At 39.4% G+C, this 14,743-nt stretch overlaps 1 protein-coding gene across 1 annotated transcript in view; it reads right to left on the bottom strand.

Moving 5' to 3' along the window:
* LOC113175727 (transmembrane protein 87B) overlaps positions 1 to 14,743 on the bottom strand; it is a 52,961-nt gene that overhangs the window by 11,517 nt on the left and 26,701 nt on the right. The window contains exons 12-16 of the mRNA XM_077792062.1: positions 14,041 to 14,149; positions 13,893 to 13,951; positions 12,724 to 12,827; positions 10,738 to 10,811; positions 2,393 to 2,466 (exon numbers count right to left, since the gene is read on the bottom strand). Of these exons, the coding sequence (XP_077648188.1) occupies positions 2,393 to 2,466; positions 10,738 to 10,811; positions 12,724 to 12,827; positions 13,893 to 13,951; positions 14,041 to 14,149 (420 nt within the window). The remainder of the gene's footprint in view (positions 1 to 2,392; positions 2,467 to 10,737; positions 10,812 to 12,723; positions 12,828 to 13,892; positions 13,952 to 14,040; positions 14,150 to 14,743) is intronic.

Genomic DNA, 14,743 nt, shown 5'->3' with positions numbered 1-14,743 from the left:
TCAAGTTTGAGGCCAGTCTCAGAAACTTAGTGAGACCCTGTCTCAAGTAATAAAAAGGGCTAGGAATATAGCTCAGTGGTAAAGCACCTCTGGGTTAGAGCCCCAGTACTCCCCATCCCCCTGAAAGTTCTGATGAGCTAATAATTTTTCAACAGAAAAGGATGATGGGCCAAATAATCTACCTTAGCAACGACTAAGTGTCACTGTGCACATGCTCACATCCCTAGAGAGACCAGAAAAGAAGCAGGCCGGCTGGGGTAGCTACAATTTTTCCCAAATGGAAACTTGCTCATAATCATTTCAGAGAGAAGAGAAAATATAGGGAATACTGAATATTTTACTTTATAATGTAAAACAAATCAAAATTTTCTTCATTATCTACCTGGCTACATGAAATGCTTACCAACAGAGAGACAAAGCAATAGCCAGGATGAATAGGAACCCTGTTCTCTGAGTGGGTCTTAAGCAGAAATAGACCAGTGAGAGTAAGCCCACAATCTCTGATTGAGCCCCGATCGCACTTAACTTACAGAAATGAAAAACTATTTTCTTAACACATTTGCAAAAACTTTTCTTTCTTTCTTTGTGGTACTGAAGATTGAACCCAGGGGCACCCTACCACTGAACTAGCCCCATCCTTTTTCTTTAAAAAAAAAATTTATTTATTTTAGTTGTACACAATACCTTTGTTTTTATTTATTCATTTATATGTGGTGCTGAGGATCGAACCCAGGGCCTTGCATGCGCTAGGCGGGCGCTCTACCGCTGAGCCACAATCCCAGCCCTAGCCCCACCCTTTTTAATTTTTATTTTGAGACAGAATCTCACTAAGTTGCCCAAACTGGCCTCAAATGAGTCAGTGATCCTTTTGCCTCAGCCTCCCAACTTGCTGGGATTACAGGTGTGCACCATCAGGACTGGCTATGTTTGCAAATAATGAATTTAAAAATACACTGAGATACATAACTAAAATAGAAAAAACTAAGAAATCTGAAATTGTGATACAGGTTGAGTATCCCTATCCAAAATGGTTGAGACCAGAAGTGTTTCAGACTTCAGACTTTTCAGATTTTGTGATACTTGCATATGCATGATAAGACAGCTTAGAGATGGAACCAAGTCCCAACACCAAATTCATTTACGATTTGTATGCACTTTATACACACAGCCCTGAAGTAACTTCATACAATGCTTGTTAACAATTTTGAGCATGAAAAAAAGTGTGATGGTGTGGACTTTTCCATTTGTGTCACAGTTGCTTTGGAGTATTCTGGATTTTGAATGTTTGGCTTATTGATGTTCACTCTGTAGTTCTAACACCAGATAAAGAAAACTATAGTATATTTTGAATGCTTAGTTAAATTGCCATGAAACTACTCAAAGAACATATTTTAAAGGATTAAAAAATTAACCAAATATAAAAATCAGAGAATTTACCAAACCCAACAGGGAACATTTTCATACATCATCTGTCCTATTAGAATTTATATGCATATGCACTTTTTTACATAGTATTATCTGTAGCCAATATAATTCTAAGAGTGTAAACCTGCTTATCTTCAAAATCATTACTTTTATGCACAAAATATCCCTTTTATATATCATACCATTTTATTCAAACTTCCATAGTTCATTTTAAAAAAATCTATTGATTTTGCTAACTGCATATAACACACAATTCTTTTCCCAACAGATAACACATGCTATTAATATTAAGATGGATTCAAGAGGGTCTAGGATTGTGGCTCAGTGGTACAGCAATCGTCTAGCATGTACAAGGCCCTGAGTTCAATCCTCAGCACCACATAAAAAAATAAATAAACAAAATAAAGGTATTGTGTCCAACTACTTCTAAAAAATAAATGTTAAAAAAAAGATGGATTCAAGAATCACTTTAATACACTGAAAAGTCAACACAACCTATAATTACAAAAAGCTTCTCAATCTTTTTTTTTTTTTTTTTTTTTTTTAGTTTTCGGTGGACACAACATCTTTATTTTTATTTTTATGTGGTGCTGAGGATCGAACCCACCACTCCGCGCATGCCAGGCAAGCATACTGCTGACTGAGCCACATTTCCAGCCCCTACTTCTCAATCTTTAATGTAAAAAATCAGTCATGGAATCTTGTTAGAAAGCAGATTCAGCATTGCAGGTCTGGGGCAGGCCTGAGACTCTGAATTTCTAAAAGCTCCAGGTGATGCTCATTGCTGCTGGCCCCAGGAAAGCACTTTTGACAAGTATCAGAGTTATGGGCCTCAACTAGTATTGCCATATGGTAACAGTTACATCAAAAACCATGGCTGAAACTGTTCTGAGAATCAATGAATAGCACACTCACAGATTCTGAAGCATTAAAGACTGAGATTCTATTAAATACATACTATACTCACAAAATTATCAGAAGTAGCAGGTTTAGCTGCTCCATTGGAAACAGTTTTTGAGGCTCTTAATTTTATTCCTTCAGCTGTGAAGAGAAACATTATACATACATGTAAATTATAAAATAATATTTTCCTTTATTACTTCACATTTAATAACCCATTAAGAAAAAGGATTTTTTCCCCTAAAGGAAAGTTAGCAGTGGAAACTCTGAGCAGAGTGCTAGCTTTACTATGCCATTTGAAGATATAGGAAAGAGGTATGGAAAAAGTTAATAGTTTTAAAAAATTGATATAAAGATAATGTATATTTATGGGTGGCTGGGACATTTCAATACACTTGTATAATTTGTGATCGGCTAGAGTGACAAGTACATCTGTGCTCTCAGACAGTCACTATTTCTTTGCTGGACACACTGGTATCCTCTCTTCTAGCCACTGTGAAACACGAAGTGACTGTGGCCAACTGCAGGCCCTCTGGAACTCCTTCCACCTGCCTGTAGTTTGCACCTGTTAACCAGCCGTCCACAATCTCCCCTTCTCTCCAGCAACATCAGCCCACTCTCCACCCTTGCAGGACCAGCCTTTCTAGCTTTCTCCTATGAGTGAGGCCTCATGGTGTGACCTCTGCCCGGGCGGATTTCACTTCAAGGTGTCCTCCAGGCTGGGTTTTTGACAACTGTTCATCAGAACAACCAGTACAAGTTACTAGTCTGAAGCCTAGCTTTAGAGTGCAACGCGCACACGCTCGCATTATTTCCTGTAAATTCACTTCAGTTTCCGGACTTGGAAGTCTGTAGAATCTGCAGCATCATGTTCAAGAATAAAACACACATTTGGGTATTTTTACTTTGCTGATAAATAAGTTGTTGGAACATGCTTACGGTAGAAATAAGATGAGGAAGAAAAACATTTTGTTCATATATGACCTAGATTCTTCTTTATGTCAGCAGTTTCAGTGTGGCAAAGGTCAAGAGCTTGGATCTTGAACTAAACTGGCTCACTTATAATCTGGCTCTTCTTATGTAACCTTGGGTAAAGCGATGACTTGGTGTTTCCAACTCTAAAATGGAGATTACAATGTCTCTCTCTCATAGAATTCTGGGAGCATTACACAACTTAGCACATAAAAAGTACCTGACACACAAATACTTACTTATGCCCAGTAAGTATTCACATTTGTTATTACAGTAATTTACAAATATTGCTTCTCCATAATCTAGGACAATTGGTACATTATTGTGAGATCTATAGTGTAAGTTGGGGGAGTTGTAGCTCAGTGGTAGAGCACTTGCCTAGCATGTGTGAGGTACTAGGTTCGATTCTCAGTACCACATTAAAAAAAAAAAAGTCCATCGACAACTAAAAAATATATTAATAAAAAAACAGTGTAAGATGATATAATGAAATAAGATGAAGTTCTAGAATCTAAAAAATGTTTCCAAGGGGCACTGTAAATTCTAGCATTTCTTTAAGAGGTACAATATGCTAATCCCTAAAAATTGAAGTACACTTATATAACAATACACAAATTTTAAGTGTACAGACTAAAGAGGTTTGACAAACACATACCTTTATGTAACTACCATCCCAATCAAGACATTGAATACATCACAAAAGGTTCTTTATGTTCCTTTCCAATCAATCCTAGCAATCCTGTTCTGAGACAATCACGTGGCTCCTTTTGCCTCTCCTATAATGTCATATACAGAACTATCATCTATGCTCTTTTGGATTTGGGTATTTTTGTGCAATGTAAAGTTCTTAGATTCACTCCTGTATAGAATGTTACTGGATAGTATTGAATTTCTTCTGTTACTGGATAGTATTGAATTGCTTTCTTTTTTTTTTTAAAAGAGAGAGAATTTTTTAATATTTATTTTTTAGTTTTCAGTGGACACAACATCTTTATTTTATTTTTATGTGGTGCTGAGGATCAAACCCAGCGCCCCTCGCAGGCCAGGCAAGCGCATTACCACTTGAGCCACATCCCCAGCCCAGTATCTTCATCCATTCACCTGTTGATAGAGGTCTGTTATTTCCAGCTTTGGATGATGAGGAATAATCAAGTGGCTGTAAACAGTCCTGTCCTTCTGTGGACACCTGGTTCATTTCCTCTTGGAGTGGAATGGCTGGACTGCCTGACAGCTCTAAGTTTGGGCTTTTAAGAAACCGTGGGGCTGCTTCTGGAGCACTCTTCCCGCCTTCCCTTCCTTTTAGTGGTGCAGGAGACACCCAGCTGCTGCTGGCCTTGTATTTTCAGCCCTCTAAGGGAGGTGTGGTGGCATCGTATTACAGCATGAGCTGTGTTTCCCTGGTGACAAGGACATGGAGTACCTGTACCTTAATGCTACTGCTGTCTTCTCTGGTGAAATGTCCATTCAAGTCTCCTGTCCCTGTTTACAATGTGGGTTTTCTTTGACTGATTTGCAGGAATTCTTACCTTATGACTTGGTGTCAGATACATCTATTGAGAATATTTTATCTCACACACTATAGGTAGTCTTTTCATTTTCTTAAGTTTCTACTGATGAACATAAAATTTTAATTTCAATGAAGCTTATTTTATTGATTTTTAAAAATTTTATGGTTACTGTCTTTTGTGTACTAAGAAATTACCACATCCAAGGTCATGAATACAGCGTCTGTTTTTATCTGGAAGATTTATAATTTAATGATTTACTCTTAGGTCTGTGATCCACCTTGAACTAATTATGGTTAGATGTGTGCTAGCCATCCAGGTAACTTCTCCATATGTTCCAACAGTTGTTCCAGCACTTTCTGTGGAAACGACTGCCTCTCCTTATAAAAGCCCCAATGCCTGGGCCAGTCAACTGACCCGTGGGTGGGCTCACTTCTGTCACTGGTCTCTTTCACTTAATGAGTTTTCAAGGTGTATCCACATCATGACTCAAGAAGGTTTAAGCTCCTTCAGGTCTTTTGCTTTTCCATATGCATTTTAAAATCAGCTTAACCCATTTTAATTTTTATAGTTGTAAATGGACAAATGCCTTTGTTTATTTTTATGTGGTGCTAGGATGGCACCCAGTGACTCACACATGCTAGGCAAGCGCTCTGCCACTGAGCCCCAGCCCCAGCCCTCAGCTTAACCTTTGTGTCTATTTTTTTGTCAGCTAGAATTATGACTCAGATTGCCCTGAATCTACTTATCAGTTTGGTGTACTGACAGTTTAATATCAAAAGTTCCAATTCATAGATGTGTTAGATCTCTGTATTTCTTTATCCTAAAATTTCTTTCTGCATTATTTTGTGGTCTTCAGTGCAGAGATTCTTTGCATTTTTTCAATAAACTTGTTCCTAAATATTTTATTTTTGAAGATTTAACTTTCCTGCTTTCAGTCAGTATACAGAAAAACAACTGGTGAGATTTTGTGTCGTCACTTACTGATTCTCCTCTACTTGAACAGACGCTGCAGGGTTTTCTAAGTGTACAAACAAGGAGTCTCAACACTCCCTCGCACCCCTGCTTTTCCCGCTCTCCAGCACCCTTGTGCTCGCCGGCCTGGGAGGAAAGCACTGGCTGTTTCACCACTGAGTATGGCTACTGTATAGTCTTTTCATGCCATTTCAAAATTAATTTGTTGAGTTGGGGTTTATAAGATCTGCATCTAGTGAGATACTTTTCTTTCTTTTTTGGTGCTGGGGATTGAATCCAGAGGCATTTTACCACTGAGCTACTCCTTGGCTCCTTTTATCACTTTTTTGAGACAGGGCCTCACTAAGTGGCCAAGGCTGGCCTTGAACTTGGCGATCCTCCTGCCTAGCCTCCTGAGGAGCTGGGATTACAGGTGAGCGACACTGTACTTGGCCTCTTCGTTCTTTTAATATGATGAATTACACTAAGTGATTTCCAAAATGTTAAAACAGGCTAACAACCCTGGGATAAGATCCCTTGATGATGATTGCCTTTCCATACTTTGCTAGATTTTATTCATTAATATTTTTAAAGAATTTTAATGTCTCTACTCAATGATATTGGTAATTTTTTTCTTGTAATGTCTTTGTTAGATTTTGGCATCTTTAGTTGCGCTGGCTTTATAAAACAAATTGGAAAGTTTCTCATCTTCTCTACATCCTAGAGTTTGTATAGGATTGAAATATTTCTTCCTCAATGAAATATGTGAAAGATTCACCAGGGATCTAGTACTCTATAGGAAGATTTTAAATTATAAACCACATTTCTTTGATAAAGGGCTACTCAGAATTGGTGGCATAAGTTTAGAACTAAGATTACGGTAGTTTTGTTGTGTGTTCTTTTTCAAGGACTTTGTCTATTCCATTCAAGGTGCCCACTGACTACCACAGAGCTGGTGGTGACATTACCTGTGTACCCCAAATACTGCTCCCAACACTGGAAGTCTCTCCCTACACTGGCATTTATTGTCCTCCTCTCTCATTGACAATAGATGGCAGTAAATGCCATTTCTACTAAGCCCCTTTGGAGGGCTCTGTTGATTTCCTCTGTTCTCCCTGCTTTCCATTTCATGATATAGGCGCTTAACCTTCAAATTCCCTTCCTTTTCATTAACTACTCTAGGTTGATCTGCCCTTCTTTTTTTACTTTTTTAGTTCTCAGACATACAAGTCACTAGTCTTACATGCTTCCTTTCTTAGTAAAAACTGCCAGCCACTGAAGCCATCCGTTTTCTGGGGACTTACTAGTCCCACAAAGTTTGATATGCTATTTTTTATCATTTAATAGAAAACATTTTAGGGGCTGGGGATGTGGCTCAAGCGGTAGCGCGCTCGCCTGGCATGCATGCGGCCCGGGTTCGATCCTCAGCACCACATACAAACAAAGATGTTGTGTCCGCCGAGAACTAAAAAATAAATATTAAAAATTCTCTCTATCTCTCTCTCTCCTCTCTCACTCTCTCTTTAAAAAAAAAAAAAAAAAAAAAAAAAAAAAAGAAAACATTTTAGATTAGCACTTGTGATTCCTTCTACCCGTTAGTTACTCAGGAGCGTGCTACCAACTTCCAAATGTTGGATTCTTTTTAGGTATCTACTATCAATAGTGCCTAGTTTAATTCCATCATGGTTACAGTTCCCTCTCTTCGGAAATGCAATCTTTGAATTTTCGGCTTTTGCTGTGCTGGGGACTGCACCCAGGCCGTTACATATGATAGGCAAGTGCTCTACTGCTGAGTTAAACCACCAGCCCTTGTGGGAATATTGAAAAGACTTTTCAAAGCCATATATTATAGTCTATCTTGTTCAATGTGGACTTGAACAGGTCAATTAAGGCTTTGTTCAACTCATAACTGATATGTCCACTTGCATTATTAGTGACTGAAAAAGGAATGTTCAAATAGATAATTATGACCAAATTTGTCTATGTAACTTTAAAATATGTGAAATATGGCTTCTTGGTAAATTCAACATTTTACCATTAAGAAATTATGCTTTTAAACTTTTATTTGTTTAGGTACTGGGGGTTGAACCCAGGGGTGCTAAATTACATCCCCAGTATTTTTTTTATTTTGAGACAGGGCCTCACTAAGTTGCTGATGATGGCATCAAAATTGCAATCCTCCTGCTTTAGCCTCCTGAGTCACTGGGATTACAGGGGTGCACTACTGTGCCTGGCTGAAAAGATGCTTTTTAAAATCCTGGTGGTTCTGCCTTGAGGTTTACTTCATCAGAACCCACCCTGACTCTCCCATGCTTAGTGTTTTCGTTGTACACCTTTTTTTCACTTTATGCACTTTTCACAACCAGGTGTCACTTTTAAAGCATCTCCTACAGATATCCCATAACCTGATTTCACTTTTTTTTTTAAAGAACAGTTTAACAATCTCTGAACTTGAATATTCAGTCCACCTGCATTTAATGCAATTATTAAAACAGTTAGATTTACATCAACCACACTGTAATTTGTTTTATGTTGGTCCCTTCGGTCTTTTCCTTCCTATTTTCTTTTGGGTTGTTTTAATATTCTGTTCTATCCCTTCTGTTGGCTGCTTTTTAACTGGATGCTCCAAAGATTCCAAAATGTTTCATACTTATCGCAATCTACTCTGCACATAGAAACTGTAACATATTGTGGATTTCATTTACACCTAGCCTGTCCTTCGTGTGACATTCATATATTTTACTTCCACATATCTTACAAACCTCACAATGTACCCTCACTATTTTTGCTTCAAAAGATCAACTGACTTTTCCTTCTGTTTCTCTTATAGCTAGTTTTTAAATTGATACTACTTCTCTTCAATCTAAGGAATTTCCCTTAGCATTTTTCTTAGGCCAGCTCTGCTGATGACCAATTCTTAGAGCTTTATTTACTTGAAAATACCCTTTTTCACTCTCATTTTTGAAAAATATTTTTGTCAATACAGAATTCTGGGTTGGCAATTTTTTAAAACTACTTTAAAAATGTCATTCCACTGTCTTCAAGATTTTCAGTCTGCTGTCACTGGTCTCTGGGTGTAAAGTACCTTCTTCCAAAGGATTCTTTTGAAAGCTCTGTATTCGTTTTCAGTAGTCTGCCTCTAAGGTCTCTGAACACTTCCTCTGTGCCTCTCATTAGAGCTTTGCCGATCCAAGGTTAGTGTTATTAATCATTTCTGTGTTTTTGCAAATATTTTTATTCCCCATCCCCTCTTCCTCTGGAGCTCAGTTACGCACGTGCAGAATGTTCAATAAGGCCACGGGTCACTCAGGTCACATTCACTTTGTTTCTAGCCTTTCTCTCTAATTTTCAGTTTATGTCTTTTGATCTGTCTCCAAATGTTCACCCTTCCCTTCTGTGCGTCCAACCTGCACGTCTCCTGTTAATCCAACCCAGTGAGCGACGTCAGACATTAGATCTTCAGTTGTAGTGCTCTGGTTCTCGCTTCTCCTCTCGTGCCTATGCCTTTCTCCCAGGTTGCCTCTCTCCTGAACTTCCCATGGATCGCTGACCTGTACTGACCTTGCTAGATTTCAGTAGGGTGGTTTTCTCCAGCTCTGCTTTAGTTTTAGGTGAATACCGAAGATCCCAGAGCATGGTTTGTTCAGGGGTTTCGAGGAAAGCCCAAGGTGTTCATCTAAGCCCTTTCACTTGCTGAGATTCACTTTTCGAAAGCCGCAGTGGGCAACCCCCACATCTCTGCTCTACTCCTCAGGCAAATAGCCTCCCTCTCTGGCAGCCTGGAGTCCTGCTCAGCACAGGCCCAGTTCAGGATCAGTGGAGGCTTGAGAGACGTGTGCTCTCCCCTTCACAGAGTTCCCCCTGCGGTCTTCAGGCATTGCACAGCCCCACTCTCCACTCTCCACTCCCCCTTCGTGGGCAGGGCAGCGTCCCCAGAGGCCATGTGTCAGGACAGGTTCTGTCAATGGGGACTCTGAAGAGGGCCACTGCCCGGGTTCTGCTCTGGGTTTGGTTGCTCTCCAGTGCTTTCCAGTGCTCCGTGTTGTCAGTGTCCACTGAGTCGATACTGGTCAGACATCAACACAAAGGTGTGTCACTACAGTTCACCCCATCATTCCGGAAGCTGGAACTTCAGTGCATGGAATTCTAATACTAATAATTTAATTAATTCTAATAATAATAATTTAATGGTGAATAAGCTTTTTGGGTTTCTGAACTTTCTTAACAGGAGGGTCAAAAAAAACATGAAAGAGTGGGTTGCTGGTGAGAGGAAGATGAGAAGAGGTAAAGGAAGGGGCACTGGAAGCATGCTGGCCATGCCATGGTGTTTGCTGACCAGGCATTTTCAAAGAATTTTGGACAAGGAGGCAAGAATCAAAATAAATTATGAGAAAGAATGTTACTAATAAGAGAAATCAAAGCAGGAGGAAAGCAAGACAGAACAGGTAGAGTCACTCTCAGTATCTGAATTACACCTTGATGCTGCCTTATTGAGGGCTTCATTAGAGCACATGGCAGACAAACCAGACTGCAAAATGCAATGCGGAGACCAACAGAGAGAAAATACATGGTACTGGAACCATATTAGACATGCTGTGGACATCACTGGGAAACAATAGGTGTGCATGCTTTTAAAAGAGCAAGAAGAAACAAGGCACAGGAACCCAGCCACCACGTAAGACCAGCACCTCTCCAGACTAAGCACCACACGTTGGGACCACGATGTGAGAACCATGTGCCCACTGTAATGCTTTAAGTGCAAATAAGGAATAAAGGCTCCAGCTACATTTGGCAATCCCCAAATTTAATCGCTGACTTTTTTTTTTATGAGCGCCTATCATAAGAAAAGGTTCCTGTAGATGTTTACAAATATTTACAGGAGAATTTAAAATGATGCATGTGGCTGTGTATCACATCAGGGAAGGATCTGACCTGCTACAGCAAGTACAACCGTCACCTAAAGAGAAAACATATCACTCACTTAAATTTTCAGACGTTACCATGAATTCTTCAACTTCATCATCAGAATCATCTATTAAGGGCATAAATGCATATCTGTATAAAGAAGGAGGATAGTGTCACTAGTGTGCTTAAACCTGTTCAATTTTTAGTTTATATCTAAAGTAGTCATTATATATAAAAACCTACATCTTGGGACTGGGGTTGTGGCTTAGTGGTAGAGCATTCGCCTAGTATGTGGGAGGTCCTGGGTTCGATCCTCAGCACCACATAAAAATAAATAAACAAACAAACAAATAAATAAATAAAATAAAGGTTTAAAAAAGTAAATTAATTAAAAAAAACCCTACATCTTGAAAGGTTCTTTAATAAAAAATGTAAAATTTAATTATTTTATTCTCGAGTCAGCAAGAATCACCGTGAAGCTATGCTGGTGAAAGCAGAAGTGGATAAAATCTTTCTGGAAAGCAATTCCACAATCTATACAATCTATGTGCTCAGGCAGGTTATGCCCTGCAGTACTTCTGTCTCCCCGCGAGGTTCTCCTTCCTGCCTGCGGCTTTCCAGCTTGTCCCCTAATGAAGACAAAGTCTGACTGGTGAAAATAAAACCCCTGGTGGAGTCACACTTTTGTGGAGGCAAACATCCTGCTGATGGTGATTAATCAAAGCCTCCTTTCCTCAAGACCTTCTGGTACTAGCTATCACAGTTCCACCTGCCATTCATTCCACTAACAAGAGTTTACCCAGACAGATGTCCAACAGCATTCTTGTTCTTGATAACAGCAAGAGTCTAAAGACAAAATGTCTAATAACTGCTTATATAAACTGCTGTAGGCATATTGTGGAATGCCATAGAGCCTTTAAAAAATAATGTAGTAAGCTATGATGGCGCATGCCTGCAGTCCCAGTGGCTTGGGAGGCTGAGGCAGGAGGACCACAAGTTCAAGGCCAGCCTCAGCAACTCGGTGAGAGCCTAAGCAACTTAGTGAGACCCTGTAACAAAAAGTAAAAAGGGCTAGGGATGTGGCTCAGTAGTAAAGCACCTCTGGGTTCAATCCCCAGTAACAAAAAGCTTTCAAAAAGTACTGGACCTACAAATGACAACATGGAAAGACACGTCTTACACAAAAAGGTGTGAAACAGAGCCATGTGTGTATGACTGCCATTTTTAAAAGGGGGAGAGCAACACACATACTTTTTCCTTTTTTCCTTGAAGGACAGACAAGGAATATAATAGTTGTTTCCGAAGGCTGAGAGGTGAGGCAGGAAGCGGTCTTCCCATCACTGCAGCCCAAGGCATGAGTTTCTGAAGGTGACACTGAAGCCTGCACCACTCTGGTCCCACCCTTCCTTTCCAGCTTTACTCCCCTACAAGCACAGGTGGGGCACCACAAATCCAAAGATCTAAAAATGTTCTGAACATCATGTCAGTGCTCCAGAAAGTTTCAGATTTTGGATTTCAGATAATCAGGTTAGGGAAGTTCAACTGGTAAAATCTATGCAAATGCTTAATATATAATTGAAAAAATCCAAAATCTGAAACATTCCTGTCCCAAGCGTGTTGGATAAGAGATACTCAACCTTCCATCTGGGCTGTAGCTCAGTGATAGAGCACTTGCCTAGCACAAAGAGGGCCCGAGTTCAAGCCCAGCACCATGTGAAAACAGAAAAAAGAAAGAGGAGACACTCAACCTCAATTCTGACCAAACTGCCTGATTCGCCTTCCCCCACCCAGAAGATGCACATTCTTCCCCAGCTCAATCCTCCACCGTCTGCTCCTTTCCTAAAGGAGCAGCATGCCTCCTCCTGGTATCATCCTCGTCCCTCTCCCCTCTAGACTGGTTTACACACCTCTTATTTCACTGTCTCGAATTTTTTATGTTTGTCGCCCCACTTGACTATATATTGCTTAAAAGCAAAGACTACTTCCCCAGTTTCTAAAAGTGTTTTTGACTCTAGGAGGGGTCAACAAATGCCTGCCAACTTCAACTACGTATGCTAGGTACCTCTGATTATTTGCCGATGGTCTCCACAAAAACATTATTACAATAAGGATGAGTGAGAACAGGAAGCTCCAAAAGGCCTCATCCACCCAGAGTTCCATCCAGTCCTACAAGAAGAGCACGTCAAACAGGAGAAGTTAATTTTCTGACAAACATACAGATTTCCCATCCAAACAGAGCACCATGACAAGGACTAATGGCATCTCTCCAACAAGTAAGTCTTTCAAATAAATAAGTGCCTATTTTTTAAGCAACCTATATTGTTTGAAGTGTTTATAAAGGGCTACTTTCTCTTACAAACATGCCTTTCCATGAAATTTTAGGGTGAACAGAAAGATTTAGAAAACAAAAGATCCTAAAAATACACTTAGAACTTTGAGTATAAAATATTAAGATGAGGGAAGAAAGAAAAAAGTTACCTCTTATTTCATTACATTGTCCTTAAGCCAGCAGCAGCTCAGGATTGAGGGGGCACTTTGTGCTTATTTATGCAGAACTAGAGACTAGCACCAAATCTCAAGAGACCCCTAAAAGAGGGTCTTTCACATTGCAAGTCTGAGAAAGGCATTTTCTTCCAACTAAAACACTCATTGGGAGCAGCTCCTGAAGGCTCACATTGAAAACACCATCACGGACACACGCCCGGCTTAAGGACTCCAGCCCACCATGACACAGACCTGGGCTGCTGTGTAACTCAGTGCAGAGTGTGGGCTTAGCATGCACAGGTCTCTGGATTCAATCCCAAGCACCAAAAAAAAAAAAAAAGGACAAAAGCCCATCCAACTTCATGGTATGCATGCAAGGAGAAAAAAATTTCCTGTCTTTTTATTTATTTATTACTTTTTGTGCTTGGATGAACCCAGGCAAACACTACCACTGAGTTACAGCTACAGTCCTTTCCTATTATTTTAAACTACAGGAAGGAAATTCTTTTTGAAAATATATAAGAAGTTTAGAAAAAAGCATGATAGAAAAAGGAGATTTAGGGGAAATTCCTTTTTCAGATTCATTTAAAAGAGGTAAAGTGTTGGTAATTCTATACAATATCATTCAAAGTAAAAGGAAATTTTCCATCAAAATTACCTCTATTTGTAAACAAACTAAATTCTTCAAAATTCCACAAAATAGTATAACTAAAATTAATGGCAATTTAACTAGGAAGATTTACTTACTGATTGGCATTTTGCAATTCTAAATGTCTTGGTTGTCCACACCATAAACACTATGGAAGCTGAAACACACATTAAAAAGTCACCTTTGGAGGACAGAACATGAAATATTGAAATGCTTTATCATAATGAGAAAAAGTCAATCACTTACCCAACACAGCAAATATGAGAGTATTTGTAAAGTGCCTATATAAGGAAAATTTCACTGTGTTTTTTCTTAGCCTCAGGGTCTTCATCGTTTGTGCCAAACTTATAAAAATGTGAGAATAGTTAAGGGAAAACATTTTAAATAGTAATGAATAGCTAAAAACCATAATAAGAATCTTATATATTCCAAAATTAATAGTGCTAAACGCAGTTCCTAAAATTTGAAGAAATTTTATCACAGAAAATGTGATTGTAACCAATAGTATATAATCCTGACATATTATACAGAATTTGCTTCAAAATTCACCACAACTGAGAAGAATAAACAGACTTCAAGAGACAGCCGCTGGCAAAGACACCTGGTTCATGCTCATTCCAAGCCAAATGTGTGCAGCCCAGGAGAAAGCTGTGCACGCTGAGACCCCAGGTCAGACACACCACAGATGCCCCTGGATGTGCTGTTTGGCTCAAGCTTGCCTGTTTGCTTCTCTCCTTTTTTTTTTTTCTCTGGTCTATTCTCCTTTTATTTCCTGAAAGACCACAATTGGGAAGTTAGGTCATCTACCAGCTCCATTCTATAGATTAAAAAAACGTATGCAGTATAAACTAGATCTTCAGTAGGTGGAGACCTTCCTGGACACACTACCAAAGAGGGGAGGGCGACTGTACAGGAGGAAGAAGACTACAGGTCTCTAAGAGTCACAAAG

This window comes from Urocitellus parryii, chromosome 12, assembly GCF_045843805.1.
Source record: "Urocitellus parryii isolate mUroPar1 chromosome 12, mUroPar1.hap1, whole genome shotgun sequence".
Classification (NCBI taxonomy): domain Eukaryota; kingdom Metazoa; phylum Chordata; class Mammalia; order Rodentia; family Sciuridae; genus Urocitellus; species Urocitellus parryii.
Note: the sequence above shows the minus strand (reverse complement) of the source record. Positions and strands in the feature narration are given on the sequence as shown.